The 22,291-nt window shown below is 43.6% G+C and overlaps 1 protein-coding gene across 9 annotated transcripts; it reads left to right on the forward strand.

Annotated features, from left to right (window-relative positions):
* The first annotated feature begins 2,320 nt into the window (after positions 1-2,320).
* On the forward strand, positions 2,321-21,490 carry ZFP28 (ZFP28 zinc finger protein). 9 transcript variants are annotated; one of them, XM_037053890.1, is made up of 9 exons: positions 3,033-3,123; positions 3,996-4,057; positions 7,006-7,057; positions 10,461-10,587; positions 10,726-10,821; positions 12,296-12,459; positions 13,100-13,211; positions 13,508-13,603; positions 17,817-21,490. In XM_037053890.1, the coding sequence occupies exons 4-9, from the start codon at positions 10,554-10,556 to the stop codon at positions 19,520-19,522; spliced, it is 2,208 nt and encodes a 735-aa protein (XP_036909785.1). In that variant the 5' UTR covers positions 3,033-3,123; positions 3,996-4,057; positions 7,006-7,057; positions 10,461-10,553; the 3' UTR covers positions 19,523-21,490. The 9 variants fall into 9 exon arrangements, with proteins under 9 accessions (XP_036909780.1, XP_036909781.1, XP_036909785.1 ...); XM_037053887.1 differs by having other exon boundaries at positions 7,006-7,053; XM_037053889.1 differs by lacking the exon at positions 3,033-3,123 and adding an exon at positions 3,575-3,712 and having other exon boundaries at positions 7,006-7,053.
* Positions 21,491-22,291: the final 801 nt, after the last annotated feature.

Here is a 22,291-nt window from a genome sequence, read left to right on the forward strand (position 1 = left end):
TTCCAGGTTGTATCCCACCAGAAGAAGTTTCTTTTCCTTTTAAAATGAGATTAAGCCCTGGCTGGTGTAGCTCAGTGGATTGAGCACGGGTCTGCGAACCAGACGATCGCGGTTCGATTCCCAGTCAGGGCACATGCCTGGGCTGCACGAGAGGTAACCATACATTGATATTTCTCTCCCTCTCTTCTTCCCTTCCCCTCTAAAGATATATAAACAAAAATCTTAAAAAATAAGTAAAATGAGATTAAATTACTTTGCTGTCAATCAAGGAAACCTAACAGTAGAGAAATTGGTAGTTTGTTTCATGAAAAAGGTCCTCAGAAAATGTGGATTATTATTAAAGTTTGTTATTGGGTGAAGTGGAGCAAAAGTTGTTAGGGTCCTAATCTTCATGTCAGGAAAGCATGCATTGATAGCGACAGTCAGCTGTGGTCTAGATCACTGTTGCCTTAAACCAATAGAGTACAAGATGTGCCAATCTAAGGAATATGTAATACCTGTCCATATGGAATTGGGTAATAGAAAGTGAAATAATGACTTACAGCTTAAAAATTTCGCTTTAAGGCATGAACTTAGAATGCAAGCCATGTTTGTAATATAGTTGTCTAGTTTATTTCTTCCTTGTATGTTTCATTGCTAAATGTCCCAGTGCCAATAAAACTCACAGGCATTGAGCTTTATTTTGTTTGGCATTGTGATTACAGAAATGAGGGTTTGGGAGAATTTGGAATGTTATAACTCTAAACCCCAAGAAACCTTAAGGAACCCTGCCAACTAAGGCTCCATTGCTTGAGATAGCTATGGATGAATGTTAACCAATTTTCCTTTTAGCCTACCAATTTGGCTTCAGTGGGGTTTTTTTTTAAAGAAAACATTTTTATTTCACATTCTGAGTATTTCAGTTAGATGAAGTCAGATTTTTTTCACTGTTCTGCCTTTCAGATGGATTCATAAAAACATAACCCAAGAAAGACTTAAATTCTTGGGCTGAGACTTTTTCCCCCATTTTATTTTTATAGTAGGTTAAGACTAAATATTCTTTACAATAAAAGAAAGTTTGTTATGTTGGTTTCCATTCACAGAACTACAGTTGGCACTTTTTCTTTCTACCCTAAACCTTAAAAAAGCATAATCTTAAACAAAGCTGAATGAAAGTATTTCAGGTTTAGAACTATTTGATTTTTTTTATTCTGATGAGGAAGTTATTCCTAGTTTAGTAAGCATTTTTTTCTTAAATTACAGATGCATCTTGGATTTTATCAGATGCCTTTTCCTCATGAGATGAGAAGAGGATATCTGAGATGATGAGAGGATATTTTTCACCTTTTGTTTATTAATGATGACTTTCATTAACGTATTTCCCATCCTGGCACTCCTATGACGTGTTCTTGTAAATGAACAGAACTTCAACCAACTCCGGATAACGCTATTTAGAGGGTTTTAGAAGGTCATGTGGGGTGTGACTGGGAGGCTGAGGAGCCTTCTCTGAGATGACTAGTGAATGACACCACGGAGCCACCCAGGTAGAAAAAGTTTGAGGCAAATGAGTATTATTTTTTACATTAAGATAATATACAGAGTTGCAAAGAAAATAAAATCATAATCCTACCACTAGTAACATTTTGGTCAACGTACCTGTACACAGAGCTATTCTTTTTATAAAAATGAGATAATATATTGAGATTTTAATATAAGGTATAATGTATACTTCATAATTTGAGTTTTTAAATGTAACATTATGGGTAACTTTAATGATGTTAGTAATTCACTGGACTGCTTCAGACCTAGCGTCCGGCGAGTAACGTGGGCAGCCGCCTTTCAAGGACAGGAGCAGCGGGCAGGGTGGCCCGAGTATCAGGGAGACTGGAGCACCGGGGTCCCTCTCACGCACACACAGAGTTAAACTCTGGTACCTGACATCGCCCAGCATTGCCGCCCCCTTTCCCGTCGACGGTGCCACCCCGAGAGACGGTTCTCTGAGGACCGCCCTCCTAGGCCTGCCCGCTGTCCGTCCAGTCCCTTCTCCTTGAGGCCCCGCCCTCGCTACCAATTGCTCCGTCCACTCCAACCCAGGCGCGACTCCCAGAATCCCGTGGAGCGCGGCTCTGTCGCTCGGGGTGGCCTGTAGGCCTGGGGCTTCGCGGACGGACGCTGTAGGATCGCGGAGCGGACCTGTCCCTGGCAGTCCGCGCTCCGTGCGACGCCGTTACAGCCGTGGCGGAACTACGTTTCCCAGAAGGCTCGGCGGCAGCGGTCACGCCCACTCCCTCCCGCAGCGCGCTTTGCCTGCTCTCGCGAGACCTGCGCGGCGTTTGGTCGGGTCCGCCCGGGTCCACACGGGGCGGGGACTGGGCCGCAGGGGGCCGGGAGTGCCTAGCGTGCGTGGGTGTGTTCGCGGAGACATGCGAGGGGCAGCGAGGGCGGCCGCGAGCGTGGGGACGCACAAGCTGGGGTCCCCGGCGCGGCCAGGCGCCCTCCGCACAAAGCCCGGGCCGGGCCGGGGCGCGACGGCGGCGTTCCCGGCTTCTCTCGCCCGCCGGGGCCGGGGAAGGCCGCGCTCCAGGAACGGCCTCATTTCCCAGGGCCAGCGGCGAGCGGTGACCACGGGGCCTGAGACCAGAGGTGAGGGTGACAGGTGGCCTTGCGGGTGTGGCTGGGGATCACCTCATCTCTTCGGGGTGAGAGGACCCAGAGTCTGGACGTTGAACGTAATTCAGAGCACCCCGGTACGGGTGCAGGAAGCGACCCGGACTGGCCCTGAGTCCCCGGACCCACGCTCCCGTTTCCATGGTCCCGAAGACGCGACACCTCGCCCCTTCCGTGGCCGGCTCGGGGAGTAAGGGCCCCGTACTAGCTGCCCCTTCACGCCTGGCCTCACCCTGCTGGTGCCGGAGTGTTGGGTTCTCCACCTGCGGAAGCCCTTTGGGGTTACGGTTCTTCGTGGGAGACTCGGCCTGAAGGCAGCGTCTCCAGGCTGCTGAGTCAGGACGCAGATAGACCTGACCGCCCCTTTGTCTCCCCCGACCCCCAGCTCTGCCTTCCAGAGATGCCGCCCTTCCCCAGCGCAGGAGGCACAAGCAAGAGGCAGCAGCGACAGGAAATGAGCCGGGAGTCACGTCCCTGGTGAGTGCACCTTTCCTGGCTCCGCGTTGCTTTGCAGGAGTGCATAATGCTTATTTTCTTTACAGTTTTTTTCAGATTATTTTAAAATTCTATTTAACGATTACAGGTACCCACCTGGTACCCTCTGTAGTTGTTACATTATTGGCTATGTACCCTGTGCTGTACTGCACAGCCACCTGCTGACCATTTTGTAACTGCTGATCTGTACTTCCCATTCTCTTCACCTTTTAAAAAAAAAATCCTCATCTTAGGATATGTTTATGGACTTTTTTTTTGAGAGAGAAAAAGAGAGAAACATCAATGGGTTGCCAGGGATCGAACCTGAAACCTAAGTATGTGTCTTGATGGGGGACCAAACCCACAACCTTTTGGTGTATGAGACGATGCTCCAACCAGCTGAGCCGCCTGGTCAGGGCACAATCCCTTCACCTTTTTCACCCAGTCCTGCAGTGCCCCTCCTCTTAGGCAACCGTCAGTCTGTTCTCTATTTATGAGTCTGTTTCGGTTTATTCATTTATTGCCCTTTGTTTTGCGCTTTAGATTTCACTTAGCACAATACCCTCTAGGTCATTCCATGCTGGCACAAATGGTAAGATTGCATTTTTTATGGCTAAGTAATATTCCACTGTGTAAATGTACCACAAGGCTTTTATCCACTTGTCTGTTGGTGGGTGCTTGGGTTGCTTCCAGATTTTGGCTATTGTGAATAACGCTGCAGTGAACATAAGGGTGCTAAAAGGTTTCAGTTTAAGAGATGTGTTCTGGGAGCTGGTTCCCATTTCCTCCCGTTTTGGTGAGTGATGGGCTGTGGGGCTGTTCAGGGCCTTCCTCCTTGCTTCCTCTTGATCCCATTCAGTGTTCCTTCTTCATAGGCCAAGTGACTCAGCCCCTCCCTGTGCCACTTTGCTTCGAGGGACTCTGAGGAAGCAGAAAGGTACTCCTTGCGGGAAACAGGACCACTCCCTGTGCTGTGCCTGGTTTGTTTGGTGTCCACTTCACGCCAGCCCCTGGAAAAACAGGTGGCCGAGCCCCAGCCCCTTCTCTCGAGTAACCCACAGCCTTGTGGTGGAAAAGCAGAAAGGCCTCAGACTGCAAGAGCTTGGACCAGTCCTGTGACACGGGCTGTGCTGTGGGAGTAGATAAGGGAGTGTTTACTGAGACAATTTGGGCCATGTTTTGTTTAGTTTTTAAAATATTTTTATTTATTTATTTTTAGAGAGGGTGAAGAGAGGGAGAGAAACAGACATATGAGAGAAACATTGATTGACTGCTTCTTGCAGGGCCCCATCTGGGTACCCGGCCCACAATCCAGGCATGTACCCCAACCAGCAACCTTCCCTCAAACCGGCAACCTTCCGGTTTGCAGGCTGGTGCTCATTCCACTGAGCCATATCAGCCAGGGCTATTTTGTTTGTTTGTTTTTTAAGATTTTATTGATTTATTTTTAGAGAGAAGGAGGGGAGGGAGAAGGGGAGCAAGAAAAATGTCGATTGGTGTCCTCTTACACGCCCCCAAGCGGGGACCCAGCCTGCAACCCAGGCACGTGCCCTGATGGGGAATCACTGGAGATGTTTTGGTTTGCAGGCTGGCATTCAGTCTCCTGAGCCAACTTTTGAAGGGAGAGGTGATGTTTGGCAGGTGGAAGTGGGAAGGGCAGCATTTTTGGTACAGTTCAAAATGGTTATTTTCCCACTTGATTGCGTGGCTTCTTAAAATGACATGTTTTTATCAGCTGTTTCTCATAAATATATGAACCAGGTTCCACCTGTTTTTCACAAACTGCTTTTAAGGAGGTCAGCTGTGATCTCCACATTACCAAATGCAGTACTCAGTTTTTAGTCATTTTTAGATTCTCTTTGGTTCTTGAAATAGCTCATGTGTTGGCAGGCTTTCAGGATATAGGGCTAGGTAGTAAATGTGTTAGGCTTTCAGGGGCCTACTCCACTCTGCTCCCTGGAGCTAAACACAGCCACAGACATTAGGTAAATGGGTGGTGGGGTTGTATTCCACAAAAACTTCATTTACAGAAACAGGCGGCTGCCGACTCCTGATGGGCTTACCCTCGGGCCTCCAAAGGCTCCTGGGAGGCCTTCCTCTCTGGCTTTCCTCCACTTTCCTGACCCTCAGTTTCTGCGGCTGGTTCCTCCCGTCCTTCGCTATAACTGGGCACACTTCAGGGCTCAGTTCTCAGCTCTCTCTTCTCTGTCAGCACACCTTCCCTGTTGTCTATGAAAACTAGCCACATGCCGGCATCTTCTGAATTCTCCTTTCCAACCCAAACTTCTCCTCTGAGTTCTAGGCCTGTGTATTCAACTCGACTCCTCCACTTGACATCACCAGACCCAAATTCCCGAGACTCTCCCCCAAACCGGCCCCTCCCACAGTTGTGTCTGTCTCAGACTGTGGCGGCCCCGCTCTCAGTTACTCAGGCCAGAAACCTCGCACTGTGCTTGTCTCCTCTCTCCCCTCACCGACTGTATGTGACCTGTTTGCAAGTCCTGTGGGCACTGTTTTGAATTGTGTCTGAAATCTGAGAGTCATCACCATGTGTCCCACCACTGCTTTACTGTTGGCCCTAACTCTGCTTCTGTGACCTCCTGCTCCTGCTCCCAACGTCACTTCCCAACACAGCAGGCACAGTGATGTCACTCTCTGCTCAAAGTCTGCTAGTGGCTTTTCTGAATGAGGCTGGAATCTTTCCTGTGACCAGTGGCCCCATATGACCTAGCCATTATAGCTCTGACACTTCTAACTCTGTGCTCATTCAAAAATTGTCTTTCACCCTGGCCAGGTTGCTCAGTTGGTAGGAGCATGGTCCCATCAATCAAAAGGTTGCAGGTTCGGTCCCCAGTCAGGACATGTACAAGAGGTGACCAATTGATGTTTCTGTCTCTCTCTGTGTCTCTAAAATCAATAAACATATTTAAATTTAAAAAATTTAAAGGTTTTATTTACTTATTTTTAGAGAGAGGGGAAGGGAGGAAGAGAGGGAGAGAAACATCAGTGTGTAAGAGATACACTGACTAGTTGACTCTCACATGCCCCCAGCTGGGGTGCTAGCCCGCAACCCAGGCATGTGGCCTGACCAGGAGTGGAATGGGTAACCTTTTGGTTCATAGGCCAGCACTCAATCCACTGAGCCACACCAGCCAAGACTAAATAAATTTGTTTAATTGCCTGCTCCTTTTCCTGTCTGAAATTCCAACCTTTTCACCAGACCTTTACTTCCCTCATCCCTGCTTCACTTTCTTAAACTCTTCATCACCTATATGTGTTTTACTTTTGGGTTATTTTACTCTATTTATCTTGTCTGATTCCCTACTGCCGGGGACACCTGCCACTGGCAGAGATTTTGGACAGTTTTGCCCCAGTGTCTCATATAGAAAGTATTTGTCGATTAAATATTTTAATATAGTCTTAAAGTTCTCTTGTAACCAGTTCTGTTGCTAATTTAAGATATGTCAGCTATTCAGTATAATTGGTTTTTTACCTGAAAATGTGCTTTACCCTGATCATTTCCTATGAATACGTTCACAGAAGTTTTTCTTACTTTGTGGATTAAAGTTTACCATACTAAGATGAAATCAGAATACTTTTAAAATTATATTTCAATAAAACAGCAATAGGGCCTCAATAGCTAGAATTCATGCTTTAAAAAAGAATAGTAAGCTTTACCAAAAAAAATTATTACCAATTTTTTATTTGTATGCTTTCAAATGAACTAAATTGAATGGAACCAAAAAAACCTCTTTTAAGCATTTTTTATATAAAATACTTTTTATTCAGTTCTTGTAAAATAATAATACAAAATATTTTTCTATAAGGATAGAGTTGCTTTTGCATTTTGTTTGTCTTTAATGCCTCTTTCTCATCTTTATTTAGATTACAAGTTAAACACCTAATCAAATTCTGACACCTGGAGAAGATTCTGTACGTGTGTGTTTTCTTTGGTTTAGTATGACACTGTGAAACCCGTTTAGAAAGATCATGTCTCTGGAAGTGACAGGAATTAGAATAGGACCTGTACCTTTGGGAGTGTTTTGCGTTTCCTGAATGAAGGGGGGTGATCCGTCCTCAGATACAGAAAGTTTGTTTCATCTGGAAACCATGTTGTCTAGAGACCTTGTTTTCTGTCAGGGCGACTGGCCATCAAGCATTATTGCCGTGGTCACCGTCACCATGGAAACTTTTAGTAGAGACAGGGTCGCATGCTGGTCACAGGCATGGACTGGGGAGCCAGGCTGCCCGGGTTTGGGTGCCAGCTCTGGCCTGTAATCGCTGTATAACCGTGAGGCAATTAAATGACCACATTTCTTCATCTGTAAAAATGGGGATAAAGGCAGCACGTGCCTCCTGGTTTTTGTCAGGGTTCCTTAAGTTACTACATGGAAGTTGTTGGCACATGTTAAATAAACTCAGTGAGTGTCAGTGATCAGCACGTCACACCATTTTGATTGCTTTAGAAATTTACAGGCCCACCCTTAGGTGACATTCATGAACCACACAATGTATATAATGTGGAACAGGTGGGCAAACTGGCTTGTGGGCCGCCTCTGGCCCCCCCAGTTCTTTTGGTATAGAAAGCTCACAAGCTGTGAATGGTTTTTACAGTTTTCAGTGGTTGAAAATCATTGAAAGAATGGTATTTTCTGACATGTTAGAATCAATGAACTTCACGCTTTGGTGCTCACGAAGAGCCTTCTTGGAGCACAGCCCACTCCTTGCCCGAGGCTGCACTCCTGCTCTGCGGGCAGAGCGGGGTGGTTGTGGCAGCCTCTGCGGCATCCAAAGCCCTTTACAGAGGACTTTGCTGGCTGTGATGCGGAGGGTGAGTGCGTGGACTGTGGAGCCGAACTGCCAGGCTCAGGTCCTGGCCCTCCCCTCTCTGCAGGGGACTGTCTGATTGGTGGGCCAGTCACAGCTCTGCTTCCTCACCTGTAACATGGGAACAAGAATCGGACTGGCCGTTGGGATGTTGTGGGGTGAAACAGCTTGTGTGTCAGTGTCTGAAATGTAAGCACCGTGAGCCGTGGTGGTTATTTGCAGTACAGAGTATTGGCAGACACAAGGCATTGCTCGTGTGTGTGGACGGACACCATGAGAACGGACACATACTGTGAGTGTTGGGTCCCTCATGAGCCCACGTGGGGTTAGACAGTGGAGGGGCCCCTTTCCTACTAAGGAAAAATCATCAAACCCACAAGAACCCTGTTCAAAAGTCTAAGAAAATGTTAAACACAGATTCTTCAGTTTAGAAGCTTACACATTTCAGTTTTCTTACCCAATGCAACGTGGTAACAAATGCTAGAGAAATGGGCATAATTTTCTTTTGTATCAACAGACTCACGGAGGTACTGTCAAGGTGTTGTAAACATATTGTAAAGATTTTTAAAACATAATTAGTAAAGGATGTCTGAGCAATAGGTAAGTATTTGGAAGAAATAAGTGCGCAACTTGCCAGCCCAGGAGCAGTTACACTGGAGTCTGTGACTGTGTCTGCTGTCATTGGGTCACAGACACAGAGCAGCATGTGTCCAAGTGCCTGTGTCTTTGGACACAGTTTAAAATAATTGCATTAAAATGGCTTTTTTGTTATTAAACTACTTTCTTGAGTTGTAATTGACGTGTAAAAAACTGCCTGTTTTTAATGTGTGCCACCCGATGAGTTTGAGGCTGAGTCTACACCCATGAATCCATCACCACCATCAAGACCAGGAACCTGTCCATCACCTCCCAGTGTCTCCTCCTACCCTTTATCATAATACTGTTTTTGGTTGTAAGGACCTGTAATGTAAGGTCTGCCCTCTTACAGTACACTGTTGCCAGTTATGAGCACTGGGCTGCGTAGGAAGTCTCTGGAACTCACCCTGTGTGCCTGGAAGTCTGTCCTCTCTGACCCTCACCTCCCAGCTCCTCCTCCCCTTGGCCTCTGGCAGCCATTGTTGTCCTCTCTTCTGTGAGTTGGACGATTTTATCTTCCGCATCTGAGTGAGATCATGAAGTATTTGTCTTTTGTGTCTGGCCTATTTCGTGGCACATTGAAATGTTAAGAGTTCCAGGATACTTGAAGATGTCCAATACTAAACCTCACACAGATTTCAGAATTGAAGACATTCAGCAAATTGCAGGTGTGTGATGTGTGTGTCAGCAACATCAACAGGAACAGCCACAGAGCTGCCATGAAGTCTTACAAGAAGCACACTCGTGCCCTGGCTGGCATAGCTCAGTGGATTGAGCGCGGGCCTGCGAACCACACGATCGCGGTTCGATTCCCAGTCAGGGCACATGCCTGGGTTGCAGGCCAGTTCCCAGCAGGGGACACACCAGAGGCAACCGTACATTGATGTTTCTATCCCTCCTTCCCTTCCCCTCTGAAGATAAATAAATAAAATCTTAAAAAAAAAAAGCACACTCCTGTGCATTATTCAGCCCTCAGATCAGTCGCTCGGCTTTGTGGCCACGTGCTCTACCAGCCCACCCACGTTTGTTTCAGACCAGCTCACTTCGGGGCACACAAGTGCATCTTTGGCTCAGGGCTCAGTATGCTGTTCTTGGCTCTTGCCTGCAAGTATTACCATGTTGTTCTGTTCTAATGAATATTCAACTTCTAGTGAACGTGAAGTCACAAAGAAAGCCCCAGAGCCCTGTGCGGGTATGGGGATGGTCGTGCTGTTCTGAGGCATGTGCCCAGGTTTACTTCTCCATGTGTGTGCCGATCACCCCAGGCGCCTGGAGCGCCCTCATGTGGAGAATGCTCTGCCCTGTCTTCAGGGAAATGCCCTGTTGTGCATGGAACATTTTACCTTTGTGATGTATTGTTTGAATTGATGTTGGAACTGTTTCTCACGTGTACCTCCTTTCAGCCACATGGATGTGCCTGTTCCCCTGGGCGGGGGCTGTCTCCATAGTTTTCTCAAGTTTATGACATTAAACTAGATTTCCAAATTACTAGATACTATTCCTTACATGCTCATTCTCTTACCCAAAATGAAGAGAAGGCGATCCTGAAATCCCTGTGTCAGTTTGGGAGGGCTTCCATGACAAAATGCCACAGACTGGGGGGACCTGGACAACAGAGGCTTCTTACACTTCTGGAGGCTAGAAGTTCAAGATCAAGGTGCTGGCAGGGTTGGCTTCTGAGGGCTCCTTGCTTGGCATGCAGACAGCCCCTTCTTGCTGCCTCTTCACACAGTTGCCCCTCTGATCCCTCATTCCTGGTGTTACTGGGGGTTAGCACTTCAATGTACAAACTGGGAGACACAGTTTTGTCCATAGCAACCCCAACATGTGAGGTGCACGAGCCCTGGTTGAGCGAGAATGTGGTCTTGTCCTTGCAGAGCTTGGTGACGTTTGGGGATGTGGCTGTAGATTTCTCCCAGGAGGAGTGGGCACGGCTGACCTGTGCTCAGAGAGCCCTATACAGAGACGTGATGCTGGAGAACTACAGGAACCTGGTGTTGCTGGGTAAGGGTGTTCCTGCCCTCTCTCGCACCTTCCCCTTGTCTGATCCTGAAACTCCGAAGTGCCACGCCTTGAGCATGTAGCCCTCTCCCATCACAGACCCACAGCCCGACCACCTCCTGTTTCTTTTTATGGATTTAGGACTTTGTTTCTCTAAGCCCGATATGATCTCCTCATTAGAACAAAGGGAAGAGCCCTGGATGGCCAAGAGGAAGTTGACCAGAGGCCCGTGCCCAGGTGAGCGTGGGGGACCCTGGTGGGGGAGCCACTGTGGGTCACATCTCGGCAACCTCAGACGTGTGGGATCGTCAGCAAGCTCTTCCTAAGCTCTGGGCCTGGAGGGCAAGTTAGGTCCTCTTGAAAACGGACTCCCCAAGTTTTTACCCCAAAGTTGCCCCTCTTCCTCTAAACGTAACTTCATTCCTGTCCTCTGGGTCCGTTTTTCGCCCAGCTCCCTCTCAGACCCTTTGACGTTCAGACTTACTTAGTAATCTCCTTTCATTCAAAAGTCTTTGGCTGACTCTGATGTTGTTTTTGCTGTCTTACTTCTTTTTGATGAAATGACTGGTATACAGACTTTGTAAAACCAATTCTTCCAGTGTCAGCTTAGCATCAGGTGCTGGCCGGTAAGATGGGGGTCTGCCTGTAAGAATCAGCCACTTCCCAGGGGAGACAACACACACCGGTACATGGCTTCAGTGAAGTGGAAACTGCCGTCCTACACCTGATAAGTGCAAGAGAGACTGAGAAGAAGAAATGCATTCTGAGTTTCAGGCCAGGAGAATGAGATTGGAGCTTTTAGCGGGAACATAAGAATTAGGTTAGGAGATGAGTTTGGGTTCAGCCATAAATGATTTGGGGTTCACGTGGACTGCCTGGTGCAGACAGGCAACGTGAAGTTGAGTGAGTGCTCTCAGAAGAAAAGAACGTGGTTCTGATTTGATGGACTATCCTTACGGTGCTATTTGCCCCACTAGGGAATACAGAGCTGTCAACCACAGCATTATTTCTGGAACAAGAAGTTAATCAAGTAAGGCTAGAAGTCAGAATTGCAGATCTGTTGGAGGTTACTATCACAGGAAATGGTGAGGTTTCCTGAGAACTAGAGAATTCTGTGAGACCTCTTTGTTCAAATCCTGCTTCAGAGGGACTGTGGTATTGACAGGACAGGTGCCCACAGTGACAAGTGACAATGGCTCACGTGTTATCAGGTGGCACAGAACTGTAAGGGTGTTTTTGTCAAAGTTCTCCATTTAACTTTCATACTTAATCACATTTTTATTAGTAATAAAAAAGGCATACTGGGCTACAGAAGAAATTTTTGCTGGATAAAATGGAGAAAGTGTCAAAGCGACTTCTACTGAATAATTATACAGCATTTTCTTCTGTAGCCTTCCCTCCCTGTGTGTCTATATTTGCCACATTTTATCTTCGATGTAAATTTCTGTCAGCTCTCTCATCTGGTCATCGATTTCTTTTCATTCTCCTGCTAACAGCATAACGTGCCCTGCGTGGTGAGCACTGTGGCGAGAAAGCTCATACATTGTTTAGAGTTAGAGCTGCCCAAATTGGGGAACATAAGGTTAGTCAGGGAAATGCTTTCAAAATGATACGCTCTTCTGAGGATTTTAGTTCATCTGGCTGCATTTGGGAAGTTGTCTTCATACTAATCCATAATGAAAGCGATGCCTACTCTCTTGCTGTCTTTCAGACTGGCAGGCTCTGCCGGAGGCCACGGAATCACCTGCAGAGGCGGGTGTGTGTGAAGCCCCGTGGTCTGAGGCAGTGCTGGTGGAGAAGCTTGGCGGCTGCCATGTGCAGTGCTCCGTGTTCAGGGAACGCTGGGATTACGAGGCTCTGTTCGAGAAGCAGCCGGTAAGGCAGACCGTGCATGGGGGTAAGAGGGCATGTTCCTGGGTAACTTGCACGAGGTGGAGTTGGCAAAGTTTGCAGCAGGGCATTAGAGGGGCAGAGGAGAGGGTTCCCAGGCATGGCTTCCTTGTTCCAGTGGCACAGAGTGGCGGAAGTCAGACCAAGAAGGCAGCGTCCTGCATTAAGAAACTCATCCCAGGACAGAGACCATGCCCATGCTCTAGTGCAGTGCCCCCTGCAGACAGGCTGGCCCCCAGGAGGAGGAGCACACAGTCATGAGACACATGGGAAAAGCAGGGGAGTTCATCTGTAACAAGGCTAATGAGATCAGAAGTGTTCCATGTAATGAACTTGAAGGAACCTCAGGCAGGGCCGCAACCCTTCCTTTTCATCAGAGATTTCAGCGTGAGAAAACTCATGCCGCATGTAAGCTGTTCTCTACAGAATTATGAATTTTCCATGGCAGAAACAGGTTCTCCTGGTTTTTCCCCCAAAACATATGTGCCATGACAAAGCACAGTCATCATGAGACCCAGATCACTCGAAACCTAGAATTCTCACTGTGTGGACACTGCCCGCCCTGCTAGAGCCATTGCAGGTTTGCGATGTGGTTTGGTTGGAAAGTGTGTTTGTGCCATTTCAGGGCTTGGTGACCATCGTGGACGTGGCCACCGACTTCTCCCAGCGGCTAGATCCGTCTCGGGAGAGTTTCCATAAGAACGTGACGCGGGAGACCCACGACCTGGAGGCAGCAGGTGAGGCTGTCCCTCCCCCAGCTCTTTCTTTCCTCGGTTCTGAATTGTGTGTATGCTTGCTGGGTCTTCTGAAGTGTTGGGCTGAGTTTCTGCTCTAGGTTCCTAAGGTAAGAGTTTGCCCCTGTAGAACTGAATGTTGGGATCTTCATTATGCCGGAAGCCTTGTCCCTGCTGTCTGGCATTCCTCACTTTCCTTTCTGCTTCGTCCTGTAATAACACTTTCTCTCAAAGCCCAGGAACTGGTTCTCCAGGATGCCAGGATCATGGGTGGACCCCCTGTCTTTTCCCGCACGCAGGACGCCGTATTTCTACGCCAGATGTGGTGTCTGTACTGGACCAAGGAAAGGAGCCCTGGCCGGTGAAGAGAGAGCTGACAGACGACGTGCTTTCAGGTGAGCGCAGGAAGCCGGGCGTGGGAATGCCACCACGGCTGAGAAGTAGCTTTCTCTGGAGCCAAGTCCTCACTAATGTACAGGAGAAAAACCTTACCAGGTCTTCCTGGACTGCAGAGAAATGAGGCCTGCCCTTTCCAAACTGTTCTCCCTCCTCCTCCTCCCGCGGGGTGGCACTCCTGCCGCTTGTGCTCCTTCTGGTCCCAGCCACTCAGTTCCTTCAGTGACTTTTCCTGACCCAAAGTGCATTTGAGCTGTCTTCCAAAGGTTTACTCCTCCATGGCCAAAGGCCGGTCCACTTCCTCATGCCTTCATTCCGGTGAGAACCACCAGTTGGCCACACTGCTTGGCACTGGCAAGTAGTTAGAGAGAGGGAATTTACACATATGTTACTCAGACCATTACTCTAGAGGGGAGTGGGCTGTGGGGATGAGACATGTTCACCGGTAACTGGCATGAGGTAGACCTAGCGAATTTCCAGTAAGGCATGCAGGGGCAAAGGAGAGGGTCCCAGGTGCACCCTTGTTTTCAGACTCAGTGAGCGGAAGTCGGATGGCAAGAAAGCATCAGTGGAAGATCTTTCTCATTTAATACCCAAGGGAGGGAAAAGACGTTCTTTTAAAAAAAAACATAACAGTTTGTAGAGAATGTAATCTTACCACCTGTTTGGATACCTGTAAGCACAGTGTGTTAACAAGGCAACTTTGACCTCTTTCAAGTCACAGTGAACACATAGTAGGAATTAAAGTGTGTATTCACTCATGCATACAGATGTTTTCACATACCTCCCATGTTGTACATACTCAGTTAGGTTACTTCACGTTTATTGGTAGAAAAAACGTACTTACAGTAGGAGGCTTTATGGAAGTGAAAACTATATGTTTTGGAGATTGCCATAGCCCTGACGAATACCTGCTAGGCTCTGAAAGTTTGCTTTGTTTGCATTCAGCAACTCTAGTGATGACTAGAAGGATGGGTTTAATTGTTTCCTTAGAGCAGAGGGTATTTTCTGGCCCGTGTGGCTTAGTTGTTTGGAGCATTGTCTTATGGATCAAAAGGCCACAGGTTTGATACCCAGTTGGGTCACATACCCAGGTACAGGTTCGATCCCCAACTGAGGCGTGTCCAAGAAGGCAACCAATGAATGTTTCTCTCCCTCTCTCCTTCCCCTCTAAAGATAAATAAATAAATAAAATCTTTTTAATAAATAAATAAATAAAAGCAATGAAAGGCCCTGGCTGGTGTAGCTCAGTGGATTGAGCACAGACCTGTGAACCAAAGGATCGCGGTTCGATTCCCAGTCAGGGCACATGCCTGGGTCTCAAGCCAGTCCCCAGCAGAGACCAGTTCCCAGGAGGAGACACACAAGAAGCAACCATACATTGATATTTCTCTCTCTCTCTCTTTCCCTTCCCTTCTAAAGATAAATAAAATCTAATAAAATAAAGCAATGAAAGAATGCCCTTGGGTGAGGATTAAAAAAATTTATTTTAATGCTTATGGTTTGGAGAAAGATTATACCCTAAAGTTATTTTTTTCATTATGAAAGAGGTTGACTATTTCCTCTAAATTTGAGTATCTCTTTTATGAAATTTTTCTCATTTTATACCCATTTCTCTATTTGTGTCATAAGTGTTCTAAGTCCCAGTGACTTTTTAAAAAAGATTTTATTTAGTTTTAGAAAGAGGGGATGGGAGAGAGAAAGAGAAACGTCAATCAGTTGCCTCTTGCATGCCCGAGCTGGGGACCTAGCCCGCGACCCAGGCATGTGCTGTGACTGGTTGCCCCAACTGGGGATGGAACTGGCAACCTTTCGGTTCATAGGCCAGCATTCAGTCCACTGAGCCACACCAGCCAGGGCAGTCCCAGTGAATTTTTATATACACATACTAATTCTTTGATGTATTGTCTCTAACTATTTTTTACATATGGTAATGAGAATTTTTGTTTTAATTAGACTTTATAAAATGTGATATATAAAACCAAAAATTCTATATAGTCTCGTATATTACTTATTTTATAATTTCTCCTATTTGTGTCCTTAGAAACTTGATATGTATAGTTCTTTTTTTTTTTTGGTGGCTGTCTAGTGTTACAATAGATAGATAGACCATAATTTACTTAACTGACTGTTGATGACATTTGAACATTTAGATCTTTTCCAGTTTTTACCTAAAATAAAAGCAGTCCAGTTTGTACATATGATTTTGCATGATCAAAATATACATGTTTTTAGAGTCTCATGAATACAGTGATATACTGTTGGTGAATAATATATAAGAAACCCATTTCTAGACATTGTAACCAATAGAATTTGATTGGTGGTGTTTTAAAATTTTTGCCAAGATGTTGGGTGAAAATTGAATTTTATTTATTTCTGAGGAACTTGTAGTATTGAGAGTATACACATTTGAATCCAGTTAGAATTTATATTATATTTACTTATCACCCACATTTCTATTGGGTCCCTTTTTTTTTGCCTTTATATAGTGTGAATGTAAGTCCTGTTTTATGAATGTGATACATTTTTTCTTAGTTTTGTGTGGTCTGTAAGTTTGCATCATGTTTCTTACTATACAGTAGTTTAAATTGGGTGGTATCTTCATTAACAGAAGCATTTACTTTGTTAATTTCTTCCACTCATAGTTTTTCTTTTAAAATCGATATACTATTCCCATTGGTACCACATAACAAATTTGTTTAGTCTTCTGTTATTTATTTAATTTTTTTCTGGTTCTTTTCCTATTTCTGAGCACATTAAGTCTTCCTATCCATGAACACAGGATATCTTTCCATTTATTTAGGTCTTCTTTATTCACTTTATTCAGTAAGTGTTTGAGTTTTCAGCATCAATCTAGCACCTCGGGTAACCTCGGGTAAATTTATCCCTAAATAATTTCTTCTTTTAATGGTATTTTTATGGAATTGTTTTAATAATTTCCTTTTTACATACAACGTGGTGATATTTATGTGTTGCTCTTGTATCCTCCAATTTTGATGACTTAACTTACCAGCTCTGATACTTAGCTTGTGAATTCCCTTGGGTTTCTGTATATGAAATCATGTCATCAGCACATGCGGATGCCCTTTATTTCTATTTCTAATTGTTCTGGCCAGGACATCCAGGTCAGCGTTGAGTAGAAGCTGTGAAAGCAGACCTCCTTGTCTTGCTTTGATCTAAGAAGGGAAGTTTTCAGTGGTTTTTTTTTTTTTTTGGTCCTTTAAAAAAAGACTTTCTCCTTTTTCCTTTTTTAACATCGACATCTTTTTCCAGACATTGTCTTTCTGCATCATCTCCCCAGTACCAATTTCGTCTATGTATATTTATTAAGATATAACTACATATGAGCAATTTTTGGTGTTTGCTAACTGATACGGCAAAAGGATTGCAGATATATTTATTCCTCCCTATAAGCTTCAAGTATGAGATAAGGTGTATACATTTTCAGTAGTATATCTAAACATAATTAAATACAATATTGAGTCATCATTATTGTAAAAACAGTCTCTTCAAAATGAGAAATTAAATTTCAAGACCCCCATCCTCAGTAACTGGTCAGGAAAGAAGTGAAGATTTTGTCAGGCTTGTGGACGCAAGCAGGTAAACAAACGTAAAAATGATTTTATGAGACCACTGAGCTGTAGCCATTAGTTGGCAGTATAGTTTTGTTAAAATTACTCACATAAAATATGGTTTACAGAAGACCATTTTCTGATTATAGGGGAATAATCAGGCTTTCAGATACTCCTCATGAACGTTGTCAAGTACAGTCTCTTTTTTTGTGCTTTGGCATGTTTCTTGAAACAACTTGTGATGTGATGACTGCCCTGGCATCCAAAGCAGGATTGGTGGAGAGTGAGAGAGAGGTTAAAATCTGTGTATGTCATGGTGTAATTTTACATGGTGTGATTGCAGAATATTTTTTAAAATCCTTGCTTTTCTGATATGTAACCAATTCTACATATATATATATATATATATATATATTTTTTTTTTTTTTCTAATCACGTCTTCTAAGGTTCCTGTGTGAATTCAGTCTGGGGTCTCTTTTACATACACCGTAAGCAGCATGTTTAAATGCAATAGCTTTTAGAAATGCATAATTTTTGTGGTTTACTTCACCATTTAGTGAATTCATTTACAATTTTCCTTTTAGCGTATATTTTTCTAGTATATGATAAAGGAAATATTTGTTTTCTTGATATGTTTCAGGCCACCAATCTGTACATGAGACCCAGGAATTATTTCCAAAGCAGGATTTATTTGCTGAAGTGGTAACAGACAGAACTTTAAGCACTAATGTGGAGTGTTCCACTTTCAGAGAAAATTGGGATTCTGAGGGTGTGTTTGAAAGGAAGCTGGTAGGTCAGGAGACACAATACAGGGAAAAGACAATCACTAATAACAAAACCCTCTCTAAAGAAAGAGAGTGTACATATACCAACTCTGGAAGATGGTTCCCTTTGGATGTTTCAGAAGAGAAAGTTCAGAATCATGATTCAGTTAAGAAAAATTTTTCCCAAAATACAGTCATAACAAAACATACAGGGATCTATGCAGGAAAAAAACTTTTCAAATGTAATGAATGTAAGAAAACTTTCACCCAGAGCTCATCTCTTACCGTTCATCAGAGAATTCATACAGGGGAGAAACCCTATAAATGTAATGAGTGTGGAAAGGCCTTCAGCGATGGCTCCTCCTTTGCCCGACATCAAAGATGTCACACTGGGAAGAAGCCCTATGAGTGTGTTGAATGTGGGAAAGCCTTCATACAGAACACATCCCTTATTCGTCACTGGAGATACTATCACACTGGGGAGAAACCCTTTGAATGCGTCAACTGTGGGAAAGCCTTCAGTGATCACATAGGACTTAACCAACATAGGAGAATTCATACTGGAGAGAAACCCTACAAATGTGATGTGTGTGACAAATCCTTTAGATACGGCTCATCTCTTACTGTTCATCAAAGGATTCATACTGGAGAGAAACCATATGAATGTGATGTTTGTAGAAAAGCCTTCAGCCATCATGCATCTCTCACTCAACATCAAAGAGTGCATTCTGGAGAAAAGCCTTTTAAGTGCAAAGAATGTGGGAAAGCATTTAGGCAAAATATACACCTTGCTAGTCATTTGAGAATTCACACTGGAGAGAAACCCTTTGAATGTGCAGAATGTGGCAAATCCTTCAGCATCAGTTCCCAGCTGGCCACTCACCAGAGAATTCATACTGGAGAGAAGCCCTATGAATGCAAGGTTTGTAGTAAAGCCTTCACCCAAAAGGCTCACCTTGCACAGCATCAGAAAACTCACACAGGAGAGAAACCATATGAGTGCAAGGAATGTGGGAAAGCCTTCAGCCAGACCACACACCTCATTCAACATCAGAGAGTTCATACTGGAGAGAAGCCCTATAAATGTATTGAGTGTGGAAAGGCCTTTGGTGATAACTCATCCTGTACTCAACATCAGCGACTTCACACAGGCCAACGGCCTTATGAATGCATTGAATGTGGAAAGGCATTCAAAACAAAATCATCCCTTATTTGTCATCGCAGAAGTCACACTGGAGAGAAGCCTTATGAGTGTAGTGCGTGTGGCAAAGCTTTTAGCCATCGTCAGTCCCTTAGTGTACATCAGAGAATTCATTCTGGAAAGAAGCCGTATGAATGCAAGGAATGTAGGAAAACCTTCATCCAAATTGGGCACCTTAATCAACATAAAAGAGTCCATACTGGAGAGAGGTCCTATAGTCATAAGAAAAGCAGAAAAGTCTTCAGGCAGAGTACATACTTTGCTTCTCAGCGAATTCATGCTGGAGAGTCATCAACTCGCCCTTCTTTACCTTCCACATCAAGTCCTATGGATCTGTTTCCCAAATATCTCTGGAACCCATCCTCACTTCCATCCCCATAGGCTCAGTGTCATTGTTTCAGCTAGACCGCCTGTCATTACCAATCGTTAAAAGCTGGTCTCACTGCTCTCGTGTTTGTCCTCTACAAGTTTGTTTTCCACATGTCAGATTGATTTAGACGTAAATGTAATTCCTTCACTCTTCATGTGAAAGTATGCATTGAGATCCTTTTAAACTGGTTAATTCCTTAAGATGCTCCTAAAACAGTGCCTTGTCCATCCAAAGTGTTGAGTAGTTTTAACTCTTAAAAACTATTTTGGGACATTGAAGCATTACCATAATTACCTCCGAATAAAAATGATGCATAGAACAGGCCAGGCACAGGAGTTCTGGGTTGTCAATAAAGCTTTGCCTATATTGGTTTAAAATTTGATTTCATGATAGTTAGTGTTGTGGTTTTCCAATTTACCTGCATAAATGTAAGGTGCACTTGGTGAGGAAATTTAACATTATCTCTGACAACAGTTTTAGGAAGCAAGTAGAGAATATGGACAAGTCGGCTACCTGGAACAGTCAGAAAAATGTAAACTTCATATGAATAAAGTTAAAACTACAGACATGTTAAGAATTAGAAAACTTTGTAAGATTTAATCTATTTAAAGTTACCTGGACTCATAAATGAATTCTGTTGAACTCCCAAAGTACCCGTTAACCTGAGCTATACTCATCAAGAGTAGCGGTCTGCAAACTGAGTCATGGCTCAAGTCTCACTGAATATTTTTTATGGCCCATGATCTAAATTGTTTTAGAATGTTTACATGATTGAATAAGTGAAGAGGATAACGTTTGATGACAACATGAATATTATATGAAATTTGAATTTTAATGTATGTAAATAAAGTTGTATTGGCTCACAGCCACATTCTTTTTTTTTTTACATACTGCCTCTGGCTGCTTTCACTCTAAGATCAGAGTTGGGTACCTGTAGCAGAGACAATAGGGCCTGCACAACCTCAAATATTACTACCCTTTTACAGAAAGTTTGCCCTTGCCCTATTGCAGAGAAGTAACATGCAAAAGTTTCTAATTATTTTCTTGAGGAAAATACAACTCTCACATCAACAAGAAAAACTGTTAAGCGATTTATAAGTAGAGGTGAAAGGAAACTATTAAACCATATTGAATAATAGAAAATATGTCAAAAAGGTAATATTTTTATAGATGAAATACTCAATATTGTTAAAATACTTGTAAATTGTTTTCCACAACAGAGTCCCAGTAGGATATGTTCACTTTGACAGTTTTTTTAAATTAAAAACACAGGAGAGAGAATTTGTAGATCATAGCCAGACATTTTAAAAATTAGTTTCTTTGCATGTGAGATTTTGGTACATAAAAAGACTTTTTTTTTTAAATTTGGGGGCAAATGATGTTTTGACAGTACATTATCTACCCTCTAAGAAAAAAAAACACATTTACACCTTCCAGAGACATATAATACAATTGTATATAATACAGATAAATTTTCTAGGTAGGACATGGAGTCCCAGAAGACACAAGGAAGAAAATAAGTTGGCCTATGTAAAGATTTAAAACTTAGGCATTGTAAAGGCCCCCAAAATGGTGTAAAAGTCAATTGACAGGAAAATATACATAACTTGCATTAAAATAAAAAATATCATTTAGGAACAAAGTACTATAACGCATTCAAAGCAGTGGGGGGAGATTTGACCATGCATAACAGCAGGCTTTCACAAATCACAAATTCAAAGGGACGAAGAAAATTTGTGACCTTAACCTCACTAACCAGAAAATTACAAATTAAACATTTTTGTGCCTCTCAAATCTTTGTGCCTCTCAGATGCCTCTCAATCAAAGTCTAGAATCTGGATACTATCCAAGGCTGGTAACAGTGTGAGAAAGGAGGCACTTGTTCATCATTAGCTGTGTAAATTGTTCCCATTTTGAACACAATATGATGTTACGTATTGTTAACATATGTACATTATAAATGTGCATTTCTCTTGAAACAGTTATTCTGGATCTAGGAATTTTTATTCCATTGCAATAAATAGGTAGATGTAAATAACATTGATTGCAGCGTTGTTTTAATTATGACATAGGATTGCAGTGTGCCAAACAGATTAAGTCGATTATTCAACACTGTTGTCCAGTCAGTAGGAGACTAAGCTCTATGTGTGCTTCTATGGAGAGTTTCCTGTCCACAGTATATTCAGTGAAGTGTGTGATTTGCATAGCATCAAGATTAATATTGAATATATCTTTGCATGTATGTACATCTATGTGTTTGTATATATTGTTTCATTATATATGTTGAAATCTGTTTCTGTCTTTAACACTTTTCGTGGTTGACACTTTTACTTTCTTCTGTATTGTTCTGGGGAACTGCCAGTCACAAGGCTTCAATGAAGGCAATCAGATTGTTTCATTCTTTGTGTTTTAATTGGAGATTCGAGGACAGGAGCAAGGTCAGTATTTGGCTTTTATGTAACGCCTGAGTGGATGCTTTCTTCCAGTCAGTATTCATTTTGATTGGTTGAGGCCCTTATTGTACTCTCGACATGAAACCACTCGTGGACCAGAAATAGTTGTAATTGAGTCATCCTTGGGCAGTAACCTAAAGATTTCTGCCTCTCTACCTATCACTCTGATCCATTAAAATCTTTTCGGCTTTCTCACGTCCTAATTTTGTTCTAATTCTTTATATCTGCAAGGTACCTGGTGTTCTTCCAATATTTAACTTCTAATTCTAACCGAGAGTTACCATCGTTCAGGCTAGAAAACTAGCCTGTATAGGAATTAGTACTAGA

The sequence above is a fragment of the Sturnira hondurensis genome, unplaced genomic scaffold (assembly GCF_014824575.4).
Source record: "Sturnira hondurensis isolate 20B ecotype Veracruz unplaced genomic scaffold, ASM1482457v3 Scaffold0008151, whole genome shotgun sequence".
Taxonomy (NCBI): Eukaryota; Metazoa; Chordata; class Mammalia; order Chiroptera; family Phyllostomidae; genus Sturnira; species Sturnira hondurensis.

Coding starts and splice junctions, on each gene's coding strand:
- ZFP28 (XM_037053885.1), top strand. CDS start 2,403: ATGCGAGGGGCAGCGAGGGCGGCCGCGAGCGTGGGGACGCACAAGCTG. Junction 13,212..13,507: donor CCACGACCTGGAGGCAGCAG/GTGAGGCTGTCC, acceptor TCCCGCACGCAG/GACGCCGTATTTCTACGCCA. Junction 13,604..17,816: donor GACAGACGACGTGCTTTCAG/GTGAGCGCAGGA, acceptor GATATGTTTCAG/GCCACCAATCTGTACATGAG.